Below are 23,620 nucleotides of genomic sequence, written 5' to 3'. Positions count from 1 at the left end.
TTCATTCCATTCCATTCCCTCAACCTTGAATTTTCCATACCTGCCCCTTCAAAATACTCAGGCAATGATGCTGTTCCCAGGGGCCATAGATGACATTTTTCCCATACCAGAATCAAACAGTTTGACCTTTTGGGGTGCTGATGATTAGTCTTTCATGCCTTTCTATGTTTCTTATAGATCAAATTTTCTGCTACATTCTGGGTTTTTCTCTAGTATAGTTGAAACTTCTTTAGTTTGTTAGGTTTTTTCCCTTTTATAACTATGCTTATCTCTGCTGGATGAGGTTATTCTTAGTGGCAAACCTAGTTCTTTTGCTCTGTGAAATGCTGTGTTCTGTGTCCTGTAAACACACTCCCAATGGGCACTCCTTCCTCATTCCTCCTCTTCTACCACCACAGCCCTAGATAGAGCCGGTGTCCAGTCTACCTCCCTCATTTGTTAGCAGTGAGGCTTTAGTTCTTGTTCATGGATCCTGGCACTCACTAACTCTGAGGTGTCCACGTCTTTATTCCCCAACCTTAGGCCCACCTGGGTGTCCAAAGCTAAGACCACAGAAGACATAGATCCTTCCAAGGCCCTCTGTGGGTAGATTCCGGTTTAGTGGTATCTTCAGGGATACAAGTTTATCCGGCTTGGAAATCTAGGTGAGGTTGTTAATCCTGCCTTCCAGGACTACCTTGTGGATACCCTCTGTTTGTTCTGTTCCTATCTCCAGGGTCGGTGGCTGTGGGGCTGAGTCCAAGGAAGTCAGAAACCTTCTTCCATAGTTGTCCTTGGCTGTTCAGCTTCACTCTAGACTCCTATATGTTTTTACCACTTTTAGTGCTAATTTTATGGAGTTATTTTTGATTGTTTGTGGGTGGTTTTAGGAGGGCAAGAAAGCTTTAGACTCTACTCCACCATCTTCCCACAATGCATCTCCTACTTTACTTTTCTTTGGTTTATGGATGGTTGGTTGTTTTTTTTTGGTCTTGAATCTGTTTTCTTTCACAACGTGACTAATATGGAAATATATTTTGCATGACTGCATTTGTATAACCTATCAAATATGTTGCCTTCTCGTTGAAGGGGGCAGGAAAGGAGAGAAAGAGGGAGAGAATTTGGAACTCAACAACTTAAAAATTAATGTTAAAAATTGCTTTTACATATAATTGGGGAAAATTTTAATATTTGAAAATAGAGAGAAGAAAATGACAACTGATAGCAGAGAGATCAGAAATGGGCACCAGCTGCCCCTAACCTTTGTCTGGGGAAGGAAAAAATAAACAATAATTGGCTTTCTCCTTTCCCCAGAAATACAGGCACTCAAACCAGCATGTTACCCACTGCTTCTACATTTTGCCCTTTCTCTTGCTACTTCAAAACAAGTTGTGGTCCTCCTCCTCCTCTTGCTGTCTTTCTGTCTTTTCCTTTCAGTGTGTTTGTCTCTTTCCCCCCTCCTTCTCCCTCTACTCACATGGCTTTTTAAACATTCTTTTCTGTCAACCTCTTCAAGTCATGTCTATGTCCCAGAACCTTGCAATATTTCCTTGGTCTGAGAGATACGTAGAAACTTAAAATCCCAGGAGTTAAAGCAAGATTCTGCTGCCTAACGGGGAGGTAGAGGCTGTCCAATGGAAGGAAAATCACTTTACTAATTGTGTAGAGGTGGACTGGGGCGGGGGGGGGGGAAGACTAGAGGCAGAGAGTCTAGGCTAAAGGTGTGATGCAGTCTTGAACAAGGGGGGCTGGCTTTATGGGTGAGTAGCATCCATGAGCCAATTTTAATTGCTGCTACTATTGCATAGCCCCAAGGGGCTCATGTTGCAAACTTGAGATGTTACATATGGCCCGCATACCATAAGATCATAGATGTAGAACTGGGAGGGACCTCTGAGGCTATCTAAGTCTAACTTCCTTCACTTAACAGAGGAGGAAACTGAGGTCTAGGGAGGTGAAGTCACTTACCCCAAATCACAGTGGTTATTTGTAGCAGAGCCAAGATTTGAACCTAGGTCCTCTAGCTCTGAATTCAGGGTTCTTTCTCCTGGACTATAATACCTAACTACTTTGTCCAACCCTGACGTTTTTTAGGCCCACAATGGAAAAGTGTCCTGCCCAAGTATCTGAGGAAGAATTTAAACTCAGGTCTTCTGATTCCAAGCCCATTATTCTCTCCACTGCACCCCGCTAAAGAAGCCCAGCATCTAACACTGCCTGGACCAGAGTAGGCACCGAATAAATGTTTGCTGATTTGGGGTTTGACACAGTACATAATTTATAGAATCCTAGTCTTGAGAGCTAGAACAAGCTCATGGGATCATAGTTGTAAAGCTAGAAGCTCCTGGACCCATTCACTGCCAATCAAATCATCTGATTTCATTTTACTTTCAAAGCCTTCTACAACGTGGACCTTTCTGGCCTTCTTTTACATCATGCCCCTTCCCAGGGCTATTCTCTGGTCCCCAAACTGAAATCATCAGGTGTTCAAGTGAAGTGTTAAAGCCATATACTGTGGGTTACTCCACTTGATGACTGCAACGTACCTCAGTTGTTCACCTTAAAAGGAGGCTCCATTTGTGGACCTCCTCCACTGGGCTCAGTGCACACAAACTGCCTTGGAGAGTATTTTCTCTATACAAATATACTTCCTTGTAATTTAAAAGATATGAATTTAAGGATTATAAACAAGGAAACCTTAACATCCATGGAAACTAAATATCTGCCCACTCTTCTACGTCTGCTGCAAGGCAAAGCCTTCTGATCTCGATGCTCCACTGACCTCCTTACCACCCCCTAAAACCGCCCCATAAGACGCTCTCCGACTAAATCGAACTAAATCCTTAGATGAGAGATTAACTTATTTATAGGAAAAAGTGTCTCTACTTGGTTAGCCCAATGGCTCAAAGGCTAACTCAGAGATGGCTCTGAGCTCAAGCGGGCAGAGGTCTTTCTCCTCTCACAATCAGCTCTCAGAACAGCAGATCTGCCAAGTTCTTCTCCTGGTTGTAATTCCACAATAAGGAAAGTGAAACCCCTTTAGGATGCTTTGGAGTCCTCTCTCTTTCTTATCACAGCAGAGCTCATTCAAAGAGCAAAAGCTGAGCTGGCCAGTCCCCTCAGAAGCCAGAGACCAACTGTCAGAACTTTGCCTGCTGCTCTCTCTTCAAAGCTCCCAGCTCATGAACAGAACTCTCTGTCTTGCCTCAGTCACTCTGCCCTTCCAGAGCCACCTTTCCAAAGTTCTTTAACTTATCAAACCTAGTCATTATCTATTCTCTATGTCAGCAGTTTCGAACTCCCAAGCTTTTGCCATAAAAATCTTCCCCACTTGACATAGCTCAGTCCTCACCTCCCTGCCAAATCCAGAGTCTCTTATCATCTTCCTCGCCCTTTTGGTAACATCTGAAAGTTGGCCCCCCTCTTCCATCACCTCTCCTCCTTTGATTTCGGTTTCACGGTTCTCGATTGGGTTTCCTCCTACCTCTCTGTTCCATGCTTCTCTGTCTCTGCTCATTCCACTTCCTCCTCCTGCCAAGGCTTTGGCTCTCCCCTCTTCTTTTTCTTCTCTGCTAACTTCCCCCAACTTCCTTGATTCTTTCACTGACACGATCATTTTGCTCATCAAAATCGCCTTCCCATGTCCAGGTGAGTCTATCCTGTTGTGTGGGGGATAGAGGATAGAGAAGAGAGAGCAGCTCTCTTCTCGTGGTTATGAATAACAGAGGAAATTGGAATGTGTTTAAGTAATTGGATTATGCTCACATAGCACTAGTTTAGGAGACTAGACCAAATCATCTTTATTCTGACAATAACTGAGCAAGATGGCAATTTGTAAAATTGACCTATTGAAAACATTTGAACAACATGATTTTCATGGGAAGAGTGCTTGATTTAGAGCCAGACGACCTCATTGTGAATCCCAGTTCTGTCACTTACTCCCTGTGTGACCTTGGGTAAGTCACACTCTTTCTGGGCCTCAGTTTCCTCATCTGCAAAAGAAGTTTGGATTACGGTTTTACTTCTAGTTGTAAATCTGCCACTTTAAGCTGCTAAGCTCAGAATAAGGGTGTTTGCCATGTAAAACCTAACTCAGATTCCAAAGTCCCCAGAGAACACAGGGCTTCGTATTCAGAAAGATGCATTCTTCTCTTCTCCCATCCCCATTATGCTTCCAGGAATCACCTTCTCCTTACCCCTCTCCACATGTTACTCAAGCTGATCAGTCTAGCTGGCCTGTTATTATTTCCTCATTATAATCTGTGTGACATAGTCCTACATCTACTTAATCCAAGCTCCAAAGAGGAAGCACATCTGTTGTCCAGCCATGGTCTCATTGTACCTTCATATCAGTTTTTCTCCTTGTTACTCTGCCTTCTTCCTTGCTTCTTGGACACTCCTTAGGTCTCCTGGGGGATGGGCAGCCTCCCCTTGATGATGTCTAGTGAATGCAGCTGAATATCATGCCAAGGAACCATTCTGTCTCCTGTATTCCTTTAGACAAACTATTGGGAAAAAAAGAAACTAGACATTTCTTTTTTTAATTTTATTTGGTCAATTTCAAACATTATTCCTTGGTTACAAAAATCATATTCTATTCCTCTCTCCCTCTCCCTCCCTGCCCCCCCCCCCTTAGCCAACACGCAATTCCACTGGGTATTACTTGATTCCTTGATCAGAACCCATTTCCATGTTGTTGGGGTTTGCATTAGGATGTTTATTTAGAGTCTACGTCCCAACCATATCCCCTCGGCCCATGTGATCAAGCAGTTGTTTTTCTTCTGTGTTTCTGCTCCCCCAGTTCTTTCTTTGGATGTGGATAGCGTCTTTCTCATAAGTCACTCAGAATTGTCCTGGATCATTGCATTGCTGCTAGTACAGAAGTTCCTTATATTCAATTGTGCCACAATGTATCCGTCTGTGTACAATGTTCTCCTGGTTCTGCTCCTTTCACTCTGCATCACTTCCTGGAGATTGTTCCAGTTCACATGGAATCCCTCCAGTTCATTATTCCTTTGAGCACAATAGTACTCCATCACCAACATGTACCACAATGTGTTCAGCCATTCCCCAATTGAGGGGCATCCCCTCATTTTCCAATTTTTTGTCACCACAAAAAGCGCAGCTATGAATATTCTTGTACATGTAAAACTAGACATTTCTAAAGATAAATGAAAATTAGAGGCAATTTCTAAATTCCACCTAAAGGGCCTAGTTGTTACATAAGACAACTCTCACCCTGTACCCCCAGTCCTATCTTTTCCTTCTCCTGATTTCTGTTGTTTAACTATCATGACACAACTATCAGGCCCAGCCTATTACTCTTTTTTTAATTATTATTTTTTTAAACCCTTAACTTCCATGTTAGAATCAATACTGTGTATTGGCTTCAAGGTAGAAGAGCAGTAAAGGCTAGGCAATGGGGGTTAAGTGACTTGCCCAGGGTCACACAGCTGGGAAGTATCTCAGGCCAAATTTGAACCCAGGACCACCCATCTCCAGACCTGGCTCTCAATCGACTGAGCCACCCAGCTGCCACCTCCATTATTCATTTGTAATGGCTCCCTATCTATCTCTTCCTGTTTACCATGTTAGTTCAGGTTTTTATCACCTTTTTGCCCATGGCTTATTGTAGCACCCTCTTAGCTTCTCTCCTCACCTCTGGTTCTGCCCTTTACAATCTAATAATTCAAAATGCTTTCAGAGTAATGGTCCTAATATACAGGCCTGATCACATTACTCTCCCACTCCAACCCTTTTTTGGGGCTCCCCACTGCATATAGGACAAAAAAAACCCTTAAGCTGTTATTTAAAGCCCTTTACCACCTAGCTCCAACTGACTAGACTAGATCAGAAAGGAAGGACAAAAAAGGAAGAACTAAGCCTCAAGACAAATGATGAGTTAGTAAGGAAGCCCCTAAAAGCCACCATCCTGAGGTTCAAAGAAAGGAAAAGGTAGAAAGCCTGAAAGCCATAGTTTGGCAAGCTTGACCTCAGTCCCCAGAAAGATTCTAGAAGGTATTCATTTATGAACAACTCTTTAATTATGAACATTTCAAGTGGGGTCATTTAGTAATCAAGAATGAGTCCAGGGACGGTTAGGTGGCTCAGTACCTAAAAAGTCAAGCCAGGAGTTGGGAAGTACTGGGTTCAAATGTGACCTCAGACACTTCCCAGTTGTGTGACCCTGGGCAAGTCACTTGACCCCCATTGCCTAGCCCTGACCACTCTTCTTCCTTGGAGCCAATACACAGTATTGACTCCAAGACAGAAGGTCAGGGTTTAAAAAATGAAAAATGAAAAAAAAAACAATACATTTGACAGCTTGTCAGATGTTAAAACGAGAACACAAAAATCAGTGCAATCCAAAACAAATGACATCCTAAGCATTCCCTGGCCATGTATATAAATAGCTGGCAGAAACAGATCCAGCCCCATAGCAGTACTCTGGGCATAACGTTGCACAGAACATGTGATATATGTGTAAATATATGTGTGTCGTTAAGAGGAATTTCTCTGTCCAACATTGCTGAGACATGTATTTTGTACATATATGTGCATATGTACACACACAGGGAAAAATGCACATAGAGATTTCTGTGTCAGACTCCACTGAGATATATGCAAAAATGCCAGATCTAGCTTTGGATTCTAAGATCTAGTTTTATTGCTGTTTGACACGGAAACGTATTTAGTACATACATAAGCCACAAGCGATGCCAGGAAAGCGAAGTAAAGATCTTCCATGCTGGATCCATGGACAGGATGGGGAGAGGTAAAGTCAGAGGGATCCGTAACTGATTGGCCAGATCTCAAAAGAAGTAATTAATGGTTCCTTGTCACGTTGGAGGACTATCTCACCAGGAACTCTGTGAGCATCTTTCCTTGGCCCTGGGCTATTCCACATTTCCACTGGCTTGGGAACAAGGCAGCAAAGACGGCTTGTTTAACAGATCTGCAGATAGCTCAAAGCGAATTCTTTGGATGCCAGAGTTAGAATCCAAAAAGACTTCAACAAGCCAGAGCTAGGGGGCCAACCCTAATAAGATGACATTTAATGGTGATAAGTATGACATCCTACACTTAAGTTAAAAAAAAAGTCAAATGCAGAAGTACAAATACAAAACGATGGAGCCATTGGTGGGTATAAGTTTATTTTTTTCATTAATTTATTAGTCAGTTTAGAACATTATTCTTTGGTTACAATAATCACATTATTTCCCTCCCTCCACAGCTGACGCGCAATTTCATTGGGTATTACTTGTGTCCTTGATCAGAACTTATTTCCATGTTGTTGGGGTTTGCATTAGGATGTTCATTTAGAGTCTACGTCCCCAGCCATATCCCCTCGGGTGGGTATAAGTTTAAATGAAAAAGGTCTGGGAGTTTCAATAGACTGACTGTAAATCCTCAAGCTTAATGAGTCAGCCGTGTGACACGGCAGCCAGAAGTGGGCTGGTTCACTCTTGCCTGAGCTTTAGAGTCGTTGGGTGCAGAATCTGTGACTGTGCCCTACACAGACCCCATAGGAAGTGTTGTCTTCAGTTCTGATGCCACGTAGGAAGAACACTGATACTACGGAACGTGTTCAGGGGAAGATGGCGAGCACGATGATGGGGGTCGAGACCACGCCATACAGAAATGGGTTGAAGAAATGTCTGCTTGGGCAGGAGGAGAAAAGCCTTGGGAGGCAGGGAGATAGACTAGCTGGTTATCTGTGAGAACAGGAAAGGCTGAGATGTGGAAGAAGGATATGACCTGGTCTGTTTGGTCCTCCCAAGGTAGAAAAGAAGTGTTTTAGAGTTATAGAGAAGAGTATTTGAATCAATGAAGGGAAAACAATTCTTATAATTACTTCCATTCAAAGGTGGGTGAGCTGTCTTGAGATGTAGTGGGCTCCGTGGCTCCATGGAAAGAGAATCAGCCGGGGAGCCAGGGGACTACCTGACGTCTTCTACCGAGTGGTTTCACTGCCCTGGACCACGGCTTCTTCTCTCTAAAATGAAGAGGTGATACTCACTGGCTTGATACTTGATATGCTTCCTAAAGCCTTGTAAAACTAACTAAGGGACAAAACAAAGTGACTTGGTGCCTGTCAGTGTGTTAGAAGAGGGATTTGTGGCCAAAAATATTTCCTCTCTCTGAGGCCAGCTATCTCTTCTCCAATCCATGCTGCCTCTCCCACAGGGACCTCACTACATGTTGCTGAATTCATCTAAAGTTGATTAGGCAAGTCTAACCAAATCCTTATATTTTTTTTCTTTAGTTTTCAGGGAGACACCTGTAGACTTCTTCAAATTTCAGTGACCGACTCCCCAGAAGAGGATCTTTTCTCCTCTTTCCGGCATACTTCTCATTTCATGGGTAAGGATGGCCATCAGGGGCCGCACAAGCAGAGAAGATGCGTCATTGGGGGTTTGTGGCCAGAACCTTTCCGTTTCAGAGATTAGCATCCCTGTCTTCGATTTGCTTTTCAGCCTGGTCTCTAGCTAGAGTAGACATCATCTCTGACAGACTGTATCCTATCCCAGATGTGGAATGAAGCTGTGTTTATGTAACTGAAGGCTGGAGAGGGTGACTGCTGGTGCAGAAGTCCCCAAGCACCCCTGGGGAGCCAGTCTGTCTTCATGATGGCTAAGCTAGCCTTTTCCCCATTCCTGGCAGAAGAGGGACCCAGGAGCCTCCCCAGTGGAGTATGGATCTGGAGGGAAGCCCCTCAGTCAGATAGACTGAATGGGCCCAGAAGAGGCATCTGGCTGCCACCACCACCCTGTGCCCATCATCAGGGCAGAGTGCCTTGGCAAGGAAGCAAAGCTACCCTTGCAAAAATGCTGGTAGGGGAAGAAGCAAGGACAGCTTCAGCAGGGTGGAGACATGTCTCTTTCCATGTCCAGAACCATCAGAGAATCATAAGGAAGAAAAGTCATGCCCGACCTCTCACCCCTAACAATGGGCAACTGGGCAGTCCAGAAGCCATAGAGCCTGGATATAATCCTGTTGTTATGAGCAGAAGTGATGAGTTCTTGTCCTTTACCGGGAAGGTCACTCTCTTGGGAGATGTGAGCCTGTTTCCCAAACTCTGGGTCTTAGGAGTTTGGCTTTACTTTTTGTTCTGTTGTTGTTTTAAAACTTTCCTCTAAGATAGAGTGGTTGACTGTTGTCTTCCTGTGGTTGTGTTGCACAAATGCAGCAGAGGGGGAGGCAAGAGGTGATAAAATTTATGGGTGAGAGAGAGCGAGACAGAGAGAGAGCAAAAGAGCGAGCGCGAGAGAGTCAGAGAGACAGAGACAGAGAGACAGAGACAAAGACGGAGACAGAGACACAGAGAGAAGAGAGACAGAGACAGAGAGAAAGAGAGAGAGACAGAGGCAGAAAGAGAGAGGGAGACAGAAAGAGACAGAGAGAGAGAGAGAGAGCCAGAGAGAGCCAGAGGGAGACAGAGAGCCAGAGGGAGACAGAGAGAGGGAGACAAACAGACAGAGAGAGAGAGAGAGAGAGAGAGAGAGAGAGAGACAGACAGACAGACAGACAGAGAGACAGACAGAGACAGAGACAGATAGAGAGACAGAGGCAGAGAGACAGAGACAAAGACGGAGACAGAGACAGAGAGAGAAGAGAGACAGAGACAGAGAGAAAGAGAGAAAGAGAGAGAGACAGAGGCAGAAAGAGAGAGGGAGACAGAAAGAGACAGAGAGAGAGAGAGAGAGCCAGAGAGAGCCAGAGGGAGACAGAGAGAGCCAGAGGGAGACAGAGAGAGGAAGACAGACAGACAGAGACAGACAGACAGACAGACAGACAGACAGAGACAGACAGAGACAGAGACAGACAGAGACAGAGACAGAGGCAGAGAGAGAGAGGGAGAGAGAGATTGAGATTCCTTCAAATGCTGAGGGTGCATCTCTCCCCTCTCCCTCCATGGCAGTTGGGACAAACAGAAGAGAATTATTGAGCCATATTTTATGTAACCCAAGTCCCAGAGTCCTTTGGAATGAGACTACTTACCTCATTGGTGGAGATCAGTTCCACATACTTATGTGGGCAGGGCACAATTAACAAGAGTGGGAGAGAGGAGAGCTCCACTCTCTTTTGAGTCTCTCTGGGCTTTTCTGGCTTCCAACTTTGAGAGAGGATACATAGACAACGTGAATCCACTTTAGATTGCTGAAGGGAAAATAAAACTCACCAAGAGAGGAGCCTCTAGTCTCCATTGTGTTACTAGAGATTTGGAGGAATTTTCCTTTAGGAAAGATCTGGGATTCTCTCTCTTTTTTGTGTGTGGATGAAGTACTTTTATTTTTATTTCTGGAAGAAAGAATCTTTTGAAATCATTTCTGTGTTGACTCTAACAAGGTAGACACATATATAATTCTTAATAATAATATGTTGAAAACATATTTCAACATCATTCATTCTTGTAAGCAAATAATCTTATAGAACCAAAACGCCCAAACATGTGCCCAAATAAACAAGTGATAAATCATATGTTTTCATTGGCCTTTCTACTCCCACGGTTCTTTCTCTGGAGGTGGAGAGCCTTCTTTGTCCTAAGATCATAAAATTGCTCAGAATTGCTGCGACTCTCTCAATGGGAGAAGCCTTTCACTATGAGTTGTCTGGTGCCACTATGTATATAGGCTCTATCATAGCATATAGAATATCTGATTTCTGTTTGTTATTGAGTTGGATAAGTGGGTTTCTTTGCTACTTCCTATGTGTCTCCTTTGCAGAACTACTACTTGGTGGGGAAGGAGTCAAACCTTAGACATAAAGTTTGGGTCCTCCTTTCCCCACTCGTAAGTAGACATCCACATCCTCCAGACTAAGGGTATTTAAGGGAGCCGGTAGATAAACTTCTAGCCTAGCATCCCCCCCTCTCTGAGGAGAGCAGAGTAGCCACACTTCGAGCTTCAACGTCTATTTCCTGTCTGGGCAGGAATTAAAGTCTCCCTCAGAGAAAGGTGAGGAAAGAAGAGGCTCAGGCTAGCTTTTCTGCCTCCTTTTAGGCCACCCAACAATAGCCCCCATTCTAGAAGTGGAGAATAGCCTAGCTACATTTATATCTTCCCTATCTGGAGGAAATGGGGTTTCAGATCATGCTAGACAAGAGTCAGCAGACTGAGTTAGGGAAAGATTGGGAGTGAGCTGGAGCATCTCTCCCCTTCCTTTGTCTGAGGTTTGAGATGAAAACCCTTCTCACTCCCAGAGGGAGGGCAAAGGGAATTATAGACCCAACAGACACAAAGGTGAGGGCGGAAAAGAGGGAATGACTGCCCTCTCCTCAGCCCTGTTTGCCAGTTCCACTGCATACACCATGGAATGGGCACTTCTACCTCCCAGCATCCCCTGTAAGAGAACAGGCTGCCAAAGGCAAGCTTCTAGGAGCAGCAGTGAGCCAGGCAGTTCCAGAAAAGGGCTGGAAAATGATGTCAGAGGTCTTTCAGATAATCTTTAGCCATATCCTAAAGCTCAGCATTTCCCACTATTATCAGTATCAATCAATGTAAAAGCATTTGGGAAGCATCTTCTCTAGAGTAGCCTCCCCACCCCAGCCTGGGCCTACAAAGAGAAAGGATGGGAGAATCCCAGCTCTTAAGGAACTCAATTGTACAACTCACATTTCTACAGAGCCTTACTTTGATGCATGAAGAAGATAAGGATCCCAAGGAGAATTCAACTCTTCAGACATTCACTGAGCACTGACTAGGTGCCCAACAGAACCACAAAGGGCTTCCCTGATGGGAAGCCCGATGGACGGGGGCTTGGAGCTAGACTGTTCTCAGCTGAGGTTCTCTCTTGCTTTAAATGCTTTGAGTACAATGTTGGCAGCAGACTTTCTGAGGATCATCCCAGCTCAATACGGAGACGGCCATTACCCATCTAACCATTTGGGGATTAATTCTTTGGCCATGATAACCCTCTGGATGAGCCTGTAGTCATACTTGTGGTTTAGGTTTCTCGGAGGGATAGCCATTTCTTACTCTCTGGGTTCTAAGGGTAGTCCTATAGAAATATTTTTCCCAACACTAAGTCTCTCCTTTGTAGAGGACTCAGGAAATCCCCCTGTCTGTTGGGCTCTGTGGGTTGGTTCCTTATTAGAATTCACATTTTACACTTCTCTTCACCATAAGGATTAAAATGACCTTTTCCTAGATGGCTATCAATCTTCATCCATTTGCCATCAATGTGTCTGTCCATTTGGCATAAGTGTCTACACTGCTGTTAACCACTACCATTCTGGTGGAGACTACTACTGCCACCATTCAACTCCAACCCACTCTTAAACTCACAAGGTTATTTGGATACTTTAATACTCATTCAACTTGGGCCAAGGAAGAGCAAACACAAGAAGACAAAAGGTGCTCAAAGCCAGGTAGAAACAGGGCAATGCTCTTTCTATTGCCTGGTTTTCAAAGGCAATTAAAACTAGTAGTGCATCCTGGCAGGCACAAAGTAAACAGAGAGGAGGAAGAGCCTGAGGCCCCTTTCATGAGTCCACTGGGTTTTGGCTCATCAGCCATTTGGAAAATTTCTCACTTCCCATTCACACATGACCAGAAATGTACTTCTCAAGTCCAAGAGGTCGCTTAGACTGGAGCCAGAACCAGGAAGAGAGGCACATGCCCCAAGGACTGACTCCCATAGGCTAGTCCATCTCCATTTCACTATGAAGCAAAGAAAAGGACAAAATGATCCTAATTCTCCTATGGCTCCCTTCCTTTTGTGCAGAGATGAGGGTTGGAAAATAATTATACAGCGTTTAGACTATCTGCAAAGATTGACTTAACTTTGATACTCTAAATGTAAGATAGCCATATTCAATGATTGATTAATAAATATACTATTAAGGGAACTGAGTTATATTAATCCTGACGTTCTTGACATAAATTAAACCAGAAGACAGAAAGAAATTGCAGCAAAATGGTAAGGCTGGCCATAGGTTTTTCTTGTAGAGTCAAAGTGGTTAGTAGAGTTGCTCGTTTGTGCACCCAAAGGCAAGAAAAATTTCCTCTTGTGGAATATTTGTTCATCTCATACTGTAGTGCTTGTGAAAAGGATTTGAAAAGAAGAACACCATGAAAGTAATTGCAGGTTATGCACTGTGAAAGTTTAAATTAATGGTTGGATGATGATTATATGAAATTATGTGATTGCCAGTATTTATGATATCTTGAGTCAGAAATTTACTTATAAATATTTACAAATAGAGAGGAAATAATAAAGAAGAGAAATGTGAGAGGGATAGAGAAGCTATCTGCCCTATCAAACTAAATGTTTTGCTCCAGGTCTGCTTAATCCAGGTAGAGATTAGTTAGCTCTCAACCAGGAAGGCTGGTAGTGAGTAACCATAGTAGGCCTCCTCCAAAATGGAAGCTAGTCTCTCAGGAAGCTAGGAAAGGGAGCGTTTTACTCACCCAACGAAGTATTCCAAGAGTCAGAGTCCAAGTAGAAGCTGAGCTCTGAGCCCACGATCCAAGCCGTAGACTATCTAAGACAATAGACAGAAGACAATCTCTTCAGACTATCTTCTCAAAGACAATCTGCCCTGAAGGACTTTGGGGCTTGCTTTTTATGGTGACTTCTTGTCCCTCCCCTCTTCACATGGGCCAATCACAGTTTCCAAATTGTCTAACACTGTCTAGGAGGCAGTGTCTGTAGAACTGACTTCTCACCTTCTGCAGGTTAAGTTCTCATCAAAAAGATTCACAGATTCCCAGCTGATTGAATTTCTAAGAGTGTGAATTCTCCAAGTACCTTGCTAACTTCTCACCTAGTACTAAGTAGGGTATTTAATCTTTTATTGATTCAATTCAAAAGTAGACAAAGGAGAGTTAATCCTGTCTTTAGTCTAGTGAGGTATTAAGTAGGGGTACTTAAGTTAGTGTTAACTCAGGATACACAATAGAGTAAAGAATTCTCTTTCACAGCACCTTCATCTGGACTTGATTATACTCTTCCCCCATTAAATTAGCAGAAATTTTGCTACTTATAGTGGCATCAATACAAAGGTAGGAATGGATAACATATGGAAAAAATATGGATAAATTGAGTGAGAACCAACAGAAATCAGAGACTATATGGAGGTTTCACACTTATAGGTCATAAATACTTCCTTTAAGATAGAATTCCAAGGTCTTGGACATGTTGCACACTGAAAGACATCATAAAAAATGAAATCAATCACATTTTAAGTGAAGGAAAATGACTCTACTTTTCTACAGGATCCTCACTAAATCAATTGGCTATCTATACCATCAACTTTTCTTTTTTAAACCCTCATCTTCTGTCTTAGAACCAATATATGTATTATCATGCAAAATATATTTCCATATTGGTCATTGTTGTAAGAGAATACTCATATAAAACCAACCCCACCCCCCACCCCAAAAAACACACACATAAACTAATATGAAAAATAGCACGTTTTGATCCACATTCCAACAGTTCTTTCTCTGGAGGTGGATAGCATCCTGTCATAAGTCCTTCAGAATTGTCCTAGATCATTGTATTGCTGAGAGTTCCACAGTGTTGCTGTTACTAGGTACAATGTTCTTTCTCCTGGTTCTGCTTATTTTGCTTTGCTTTAGTTCATGTAGGTATTTCTAGCTTTTTCTGAAATCATCCTGCTTATTATTTCTTATGCAACAATCTTCTGTCACCATCACATACCACAATTTGTTCAGCCATTCCCTAATTGATGGACATCCCCTCAATTTCCATTTCTTTGCCACCATGAAGAAAGCTGGTATAAGTATTTTTGTATAAGTATATCCTTTCTATACCACCCCCCCCCATTTTTTATCTCTTTGGAATACAGACCTAGTAGTACTCTAGATCAAAGAGTATGCACAATTTTATAGCTCTTTAGGCATAGTTCCAAATTGCCCTCTGGAAGGTTGGATCAGTTTGCAAATCCACCAACAATACAACTCCACCAACAATATCCCAATTTTGCCACATGCCCTTCAACATTTATCATTTTCCTTTATTGTCCTTATTGGCCAATCTGACAGGTATAAGGTGGTAACTCAGAGTTGTTTTAATTTGTGTTTTTCTAATCGAGAGTAATTTAGAACATTTTTACATGATTATTAATAATACTGATTTCATCTGAAAATTGCTTGTTCATATCCTTTGACCATTTGCCAATTGGGAAAAGACCTGTGTTCCTATCAATTTGACTCAGTTCTCTATATATTTGAGAAATGAGGCCTTTATCAGAGAAATTTTTTTCTCAATTTGTTGTTTGCTTTCTAAGTTGCTTACATGGGTTTTGTTTCCATAATAATCTTTTAATTTAATATATAATTATTACATAGTTAATAATATAAATATATAAATAATTAACATAATTATTTATTTTATGTCTTATAATGTTTGGTCATAAATTTGTTTGTTTGTTCATAAATTCTCCCCTTCTCCATCCACTATTCTATGCTTTCCTAATTTGCTGATGGTATCACCTTTTATGACCCATTTTGATCTTATCTTGTCTTGGATCAAAAATAATACAGGGCTAAGTATTGGGATAAAAATTAGGATAAAAAACAGAAAAAGAAAAATGAAGAAAAGATGTTGCATCTTTCTTGACTTCTGCTTCATTTGACACTGTAAACCACCCTCTCCTGGATGCTCTTGTTTCTCAGGGCTCTCATCTCATTCTCTTCCTCTTTGATGGTTCAACATTCATTTCACACACCCCTAATGGGGCTGTCATGTGCAGACCCCACCTCCTCAAAAGAATGGGGGTGGGTGCTGGACTATATCTAATTATTCAAGGTTATTGAAATGATTAAATTTGTTGAAAGTTAATTATTTCTGAGAGCTCTGTTAAAGTAGGGAGTAGAGGGGGGCCGCTGGGTAGCTCAGTGGATGGAGAGCCAGGCCTAGAGATGGGAGGTTCTAGGTTCAAATCTGAAGTCAGACACTTCACAACTGTGTGACCCTGGACAAGTCACTTAACCCCCATTGCCTAGCCCTTTTCACTCTTCTGCCTTGGAACCAATACACAGTATTGATTCCAAGATGGAACCATGGTGAGGGTTTAAATAAAAAAAAATAATAAACTAGGGAATAGAAAGTATAGAGGCTATAATGACCCAAACGGGCCTCCTAATTCTCCTTCCATAAGTTCAAATATGGTCTCAGACACTTACTACCCGTGTGATCCTGAGCAAGTCCCTTATTCCTATTTGCAGGGACAGTTATATAACTCAACCGACATAGATAGAGGCAGGCCCAGAGACAGGAGGTCCTGGGTTCAAATGTGAACTCAGACACTTCCTAGCTGCGTGAACTTGGGCAAGTCACTTTACCCTATTTGCCTCAGTTTCTCCATTAAAAAACAACAGCAATAACAACTTGGGGAAGAAAATGATACAAACTACTGTAGTATCTCTGCCAAGAAAACACCAAAATGGAGTCATGAAGAGTCAGACAAGACTGAAACGACCGAGTAATAACAACACCAGCCTTTGTGTTAGAAGGGAGCCGAGGATATACATTTCAAGGCAAGGCCCTGCCACCTTTCTGTTTTCCATTTCTACTTGAAGGCCCCCCATCTCCAGCAACAATCCCTGCAAGCTCCCCTCGGAAATCTGACTAGTCCTGTTTTGGCATTGTTTCTAGGCAGGCATGTCTTTAGCCAGTCCTCCTTGGCATTTCCCTGGAGTTCACAGAGGTCAGGATAGTTTCCTAAACTCTTGCAGAGATTAGATTTTAATTAGATCTCATGTGATCTTAGCTCCTGCCCATTGGTCAGCCAGCTGAGTCCCACTATTTATGTTGACACTAAGCAACTGGGGGGTGGGGTGGGGGCCCTCCCCAGGTGTCTCCTGTGCATCAGAGGGGAGGGGAAACAGAATCCATTTATGGGGAAAGTTCATGATGCCATTTCCCAGGATGGAGAGGAAATGGCATTTCCCAGAATCAGCACAGATCATCCATTCTTTGGTTCATTCAACAAAGACTTAGTAAGGGCCTACTGTGCTTAATAAACAGAGCACCGGGGTAAGTTCCAGAAAAGGTACAACGCTAACGACATCAACAGTCCGAGGGCATGGATGCCGTCCTGCCTCTGACACTTAGTACTTGGCTAAGTCGTCTAGCTCAGGCCCTCCATGGCCAAATGGAGAGATTGGATTAGAGGGTCTCTGAGGTCTTTTCCGTCTCTCGATATACAAGGCAGGGAGAATCAAAATGAGGAGAAAAAACCCAAAACGAGGAATAGACGCAGCATCCTCTCACCCTCTATCTGCACACGTACCTTACACAGCATGTACATCCACTCTGCAAAGACAGACACCGCTTACCCCGGCCAGGTGGCTCTTCCAAAAGGAACCCGCCTTCCCTTTGTGTTTCAGATGCCCACGTGGAGCGTCGCTCGGTCATCCTTGTTTTCTCTACCAGGGGAATTAGTCGAAGCTGTACAGTGATGCTGGCTTATCTCATGCATCGAAACAGAGAATCCTTAAAGGTACAGGAGACGGCTACATTCCTGCTTTCTTCCTTCTCTTCCGTGGTGTGTAGGCAGTGGGTTGGGAGGCTTGAATCAGAATATGGATGGGAAGCACTTTGCAGACCTGAAAGTGCTACACAGAGGGACCAGCTAGGTGAACGCTCAGTGGACAGAGAGCCAGGCTGGGAGATGGAAGTTCTTGGGTTTAAATCTGGCTCCAGACACTTCCTAGCAGTGAGACCCTGGGCAAGTCATTTAATCCCCATTGCCTACCCCTTACTGGTCTTCTGCCTTTGAACTAAGACACACTATTGATTCTAAGATAGAAAGTAAGGGTTTTTTTTAAGTGTTATATAGATGCCAATAATAAACTATTATTATTTTTATTATCATCATCATCATCATCCTTCAGTCACCAAGCCTCCAGGATGGTGATGACTTTGTCCCATGAGCCTCTGCTACTCTACTGCTAGTTTAAGCAATGTTTATAGGACCATTCAGGGATATGCTGGTAAATGTTTAATAATCAGGCTCTCAGAATAAAAAATATATGCACACACCCATTTCAGTTTAATCTGCATTATGAACACTCTCATGTCTAGACAATCAACAAAACAATAAACTAAGCCTTGATTGGTAGCCATGGCTGGTGTCTATGGCACATGTGAATTTCAAATGGACTCTCCACAAGCTGGTGGGAGCTGGCTCCAGCACAGGAGGTGTTTATATCTGTCTCTCTCATCTTCTAACAATCAGTCAATCAGTCAATCAGGTTTATATCAAGCACAGATAGAAAATAAATAGGATCTTCTTGAATCTTGGTCCTGTGACAAGGAATTCAGCTATGTAATTCCTAAATGAACTCTTTTTCTTCATGAAATCCAAAGAACTAGGAAATTACTGAGAAGGTTCTGGAGCTTCTCCCTATCCTCGTCAAAACTCTATATAACCCTGATGGCATAGAAAATCGATTCCAGTTTCATAGTACTCTGAGTAAGCCTTATTCAAAATGAATAAATTTTGAGCTCCCACTAATGTCTTTATTTTTACCAGTGAGCCAAAGGACACATTAGTTCAAGCAAAAGACACAGCAAATATAGCAAATGAAGTGAACTTCCTTAGAAAATTATTTTCACAGGGGCAATTGGGTGGCTCAGTGGATTGAGATCCGAAGTTCTAGGTTCAAATCTGAACTCAGACACTTCCTAGCTGTGTGACCCTGGGCAAGTCACTTAACCCCCATTACCTAGCCCTTACCACTCTTTTGCCTTGGAGCCAATACACAGTATTGACTCCAAGACCGAAGGTGAGGGTTTAAAAAATATTCTATTCATGTACATATAGGGAATACCACATGGCCAATAGGAAATATACAATACAGAGAATATATGTGGATAGAACACACTTAGCTAGAACAACCCACACTTTTGATTATTTTCAAGGTTGCTGAGGTCCTCTGGTAAAGTCAGCATAATCCTTTCTGCTGGGTATATCATCTCTGATGGATACACTCTGTATTGTTTGCTGTTATCTTGGTCACTGAGCTTCTTTCTGCTATTATATTCTTCCCTTTACCTCTCCAGGGTCATTTGCCAGCTATCTTTCTTTTCACCTGCTAGGGTGCATTGATGAGAAAGTCCTTCCCTGATAAAAGCTGACTGACAACTCTTTAGTCATGAACACAAGCTCTGAGAGACCCTACCCAACTAAAGGAGAACTAAAAAGAATCTAGGCAGAGTGTCCCTCAGTGGAGATTCAGTTCTTTTCTTTGACCTGTGTTTAGAACTAAAACGCAGTCTATGATCCCAAACAACTCTCTGACTTAGAGTAAGAAATTTCTTATACATCCCACTTAGCATCTCAAGGAGATATGGTGCCTCTAAAATACATTTCAGAGATTTATGACAAAAATACTCTCAGAAGCTTTGTGGAAGCTAGGGGAATGAAGCCCACTTTCTTCCCAAGATCCTTTCTGGGCTGGCATTCAAATGGATTTAAGCCAGAACTAAAGCTAAGTAAAGAAATTTAGGCTATCCTCTATGCTACTGGCCCATATTCTTGCCCTTATTATACATATCTGTCAGCAAATAAAATAAACTGTAAAGATTAAAATTTGGGGAAAGCTGAGGCAGGTAGAAATTAGTTTCTCTCTGCAAGGAGTATTATAATTTTAGAGGTTTATTGAAGATTAAGGATTAAAGAAAATACAGGATAAGAAAGCAAGTGTCTAGGCCCAGGGGCCTAGACAACCTTGCCTACATTACGAAAAGAGACCCGTCTGCTTGGAAGCTGCAACAGGAAAAAGAAGAGACCCTGCCTACGTTGGAGACCCTTTAAATCATAATCTGCTCTCCGCCCAAGTGAGAATTTAGTGAGATTACAAAGCATTCTGGGGAAGTGGAGCAAGGATTTCTGGGGATTGAAGTCCTGGATTCAAGTCTCTATTTTTACAAAACCAAATCTGGTCTTCTTATATGTTGGCCAATGAAAAACCCCATGGTCTCCCTACTTGTTCTGCACCTTATTCGCTGTGTGAGAAGCCTGTCTCTGTTACAGAATAACCTCCAGAAGATAACCAGGCATTTTTCCTGGTGCCCCAGATAATAATGTATATTTTTCTAAGGTTCTTGGGAGAGAGATGAAGAGAGTGGCAGTGGTCAAGATTCCCTGGAAATTCTGCCTTATTGGTCTTAATTTGTTTCATTGAGGAAATCCATTCAAGCCAGGAACAGATGTCCCCTCTTTCACTGTGCATAATGTATAAGTTCCCAGCATCTTTGGGCCCCGGATAACTATCATATAATATGAATATATGTTCTTATCCCGGCTATCTTGGGAAGTTTCTCTAGACATTCCAAATGACAAGAGGAAAGCATGACTATGGACAGATGCAAGTTAAACCTTAAATGGCACAGCCCAGGTCAATGGCAGAGACTAGAAAGAACTGACTTTCCTCATTTTGGACAGGCATCAGCTTGGGGTTTCTTTGACTGCTGCCTGACTTTCTCATCTGTATAATGGAAAGCAAACTCCTTACCTTGCCTGTCTGCCTTAAAAGGAGAGGTCTCAAAAAGAGGAATGTCGATATGGGAGAATAGAGGAAAAAAGTCAGGAAGAAATAAAAGTGATGGCGGTTGTTTTACTGGTGGCAGTGGTGATTTTGATGGGATAACAATGTTATGCTCAAGCAAGAGAAGAAAAAGGGGGGGCAGCTGGGTAGCTCAGTGGATTGAGAACCAGGCCTAGAGACGGGAGGTCCTAGGTTCAAATCTGGCCTCAGCCACTTCCTAGCTGTGTGACCCTGGGCAAGTCACTTGACCCCCATTGCCTACCCTTACCACTCTTCTGCCTTGGCGCCAATACACAGTATTGACTCCAAGACAGAAGGTAAGGGTATAAAAAAAAAAGAGAAGAAAAAGGATCCATTTTCCTGACAGTGCCACAGCTCTGGGCACAAATGTAGCTAGAAACACGTATGTGACAGGCCTGCCCTTCCTTCTCATTTCCAGAGAAGTCAGATGTTGTCTTTTTCAGGAATTGTCCAGGCCCTGTAATAGCCTTGCTAGGGAGTAGAAGTAGCTTCACAGGAAGTGCCAGCAGATACCTTAGTCCAGAAAGAACATAACTCTTTGCAGCTGGGCTCTGGCTTTCCTAAAATAGACCAGAGCTTTGGCCGCCAGTCTGATATGATCTCTGCAAGCATCACAGCTGATCAGAAGTAGGTACATTTGGAGCCTGGGAAACCAGCTGCTTCTTTCCCCCCAGATGCATGAGAAGTCCATGGTGAGAACTGACCAAAACAAGCAGTTACCAGAGGCTCCTTGCCAAAGGAGCCATGCAGGGAGCCCGGCCCTGATTTTAGTCCAGTGCACTTAGCTGCCAAGGTCCAGCTTAAACTCCCCTGCTCATGAAAGGTGGCCGCTCTCTCCATTCGGAGCCAAAGCCAAACCATCAGAAGCTTCTCTCACTGACTCTCACCTTCATTTCCAAGTGCTCTCAACCCTTCCCCATTAGAAAGGAAGAGCAATGCCCACCCCTGCAGAAGCCTCCCCAGCCAAGTTCTGGAGAAGCACAAGCACCCCTTTCACTCCTCAGTCAGGTACCTTTCCATGAGATCACAATTCAGCCAACCAGGGCCCTAAACATGGACCAGATGATTCAGAGAAAGTGAGTGGTACAGCAGAAAGAACTCAGGTCAGCAGGTCTGGGTTCAGATCCCGCTGCTGGTGCCTACAGGCTTTAGGACAGACTTTGGGCAAATTCCTTCACTTCCCGGCTATCTCACCTGTAAAATGAGGTGACTGGACTCCACGGCGATTTCTATTGCTTCTGCCAACTGCAGGAGTCTGTGGGATTGTTTTCATAAGGTCTTGGGTTTAGAGTTGGACTGTGATCAGCTCTATTTAGACACACACATAGATATAGAACTTAAACATAGCTAACATGTATAGAGAGCGTTAAGGTTTGCCATGCAAATACATGCTCATGTCCTATAAGCCTCATGACAACTCCAGGATGTAGACGCTATTATTATCCCATTTTTTAGATGGGGAACCTGAAGCTTAAACACTCACACAGGGTTGAAGAGCTACCAGGTATATGAGTTGGGATTAGAACCCAGAGCCTTCTTGACCTCAAGGTGAGGGAGCACATCAGCCACTACACCAGGCAGCCCCGTCTCTGACCTAGGATTGCACACCAGGAAAGATGTGTCAATACAGTTCATTGAATCCCGAGGAGCCCTCCAACTAGAATAAAAGTGCAGAAATACTTGGAAACAAGAGGCTTGTCTGTGCTTTTCAGTGAGTCCGCTACTTTGAAGCATCTCCCGCATCCTCGCCCACGGTTATTAGCACTCTCCCCTGAAATTACTTTGTATTGACTTCTTGTATACATGTAGCATCCCCCCATCCTGAAGCCTCTTCCTAAGAGCAAGAAACAGAAAGGGTAGCAGCGCAGAGTCGCTGGCTCGCCTCTTTGGAGCTGTGGTGGTCTGCCTGGCACAAGAGAGCCAAGCGAATGTCTCTGAGCCCTCTGGCCACCGGAAAAAAAGCTGGACCCAGGCAAGATAGAAATAGCAAAACTCCCATGATTCAGTGCCCAAAGTGGTGAACACAAAGGGGCTACCGGAAAGAATGAAGGGGCAGGAAGGCAGGAGAAGAGGAAAGGAGGAAGACAAAGCACGCTTACACGTGCCACACATTGGGGATACAAATAAAAAAGTAAGCCAGCTTTGCTCTGAATGAGCTCCCATTCTAATGGGGGAGGCAACGTATACAGAGAAAGTTTTATCTGCAAAGTAAGAAAGCCATGAGAGTGCATGGACGGGACTAATGGGATGACGACTTTCATATGTCAGAACCACATCTGAAATGGATTTCACCAGTTGCTGGCAAGGGCTTCTGTCTGCAGCTTTTTGTCAACAGGACCCCCAGGCCCAAGTCATAAAACAACATTTCACTGACCCACAGCAGGCTAGTAAAAAATAACTCTTCCCCTTCACCTAGATTAGACGAAATAAGGGCCACGTTGCAGAGTTGCTGAAATCTAAAGAGGGGGAAGGTTCGGGAACCCGAGGCCACTGGAAATCCAAACTGTAGAATGCAAACTCCAAAGACCATTCCTAGAAACTGAAGATAGATGACAGACAGCAGAAACAACAGCAGAGCCCTCAAATGACTTTGAAAAGGAGATGAGTATACTTAGATGAGAATTTCAAGAAGCCATTTTTGAGTATAACGCCATGAATCCAACCAGAAACCTCTGGTGCCAAATAGTAATTCAAAATTGAAATCTTCCATAACATCATGAGTAAGTGAATTTTCCTGTAGCATTGGGATAGGGTACTGGACTTGGAACCAGGCAGACATCTTCATGAGTTCAAATCCAGCCTTAGATACTTACTAGCTGTCTGATCCCAGGCAAGTCACTTTACCCTGTTTGCCTCAGTTTCCTCATCTGTCAAATGAGCCAGAGAAGGAAATGGCAAGGCACTCCAGTATCTTTGCCAAGGAAACTCCAAATGGACACAAAGAGTCAGACAGAACTGAAAAATGACTGCACCACAACAACATATGAACCTCTCGAGACTTCCACACTATAGTCTGTGTAGCAGGAACTGCCATGCATAGAATCTAAGGAGAATATTTGGGCTTTCACAAAATGCTTTAAAGAGGTGACAAACAG

At 43.2% G+C, this 23,620-nt stretch overlaps 1 protein-coding gene across 7 annotated transcripts in view; it reads left to right on the top strand.

The window, feature by feature from the left end:
* The window catches only part of STYXL1 (serine/threonine/tyrosine interacting like 1), a 76,436-nt gene that overhangs the window by 52,237 nt on the left and 579 nt on the right, over nucleotides 1–23,620 (top strand). For all 7 annotated transcript variants that reach the window (XM_056819793.1, XM_056819789.1, XM_007485992.3 and 4 more), the window contains 2 exons: nucleotides 8,246–8,343; nucleotides 17,340–17,452. In XM_056819793.1, coding sequence (XP_056675771.1) covers nucleotides 8,246–8,343; nucleotides 17,340–17,452 — 211 coding nt within the window. The remainder of the gene's footprint in view (nucleotides 1–8,245; nucleotides 8,344–17,339; nucleotides 17,453–23,620) is intronic.

This window comes from Monodelphis domestica, chromosome 2, assembly GCF_027887165.1.
Source record: "Monodelphis domestica isolate mMonDom1 chromosome 2, mMonDom1.pri, whole genome shotgun sequence".
Taxonomy (NCBI): Eukaryota; Metazoa; Chordata; class Mammalia; order Didelphimorphia; family Didelphidae; genus Monodelphis; species Monodelphis domestica.
Note: the sequence above shows the minus strand (reverse complement) of the source record. Positions and strands in the feature narration are given on the sequence as shown.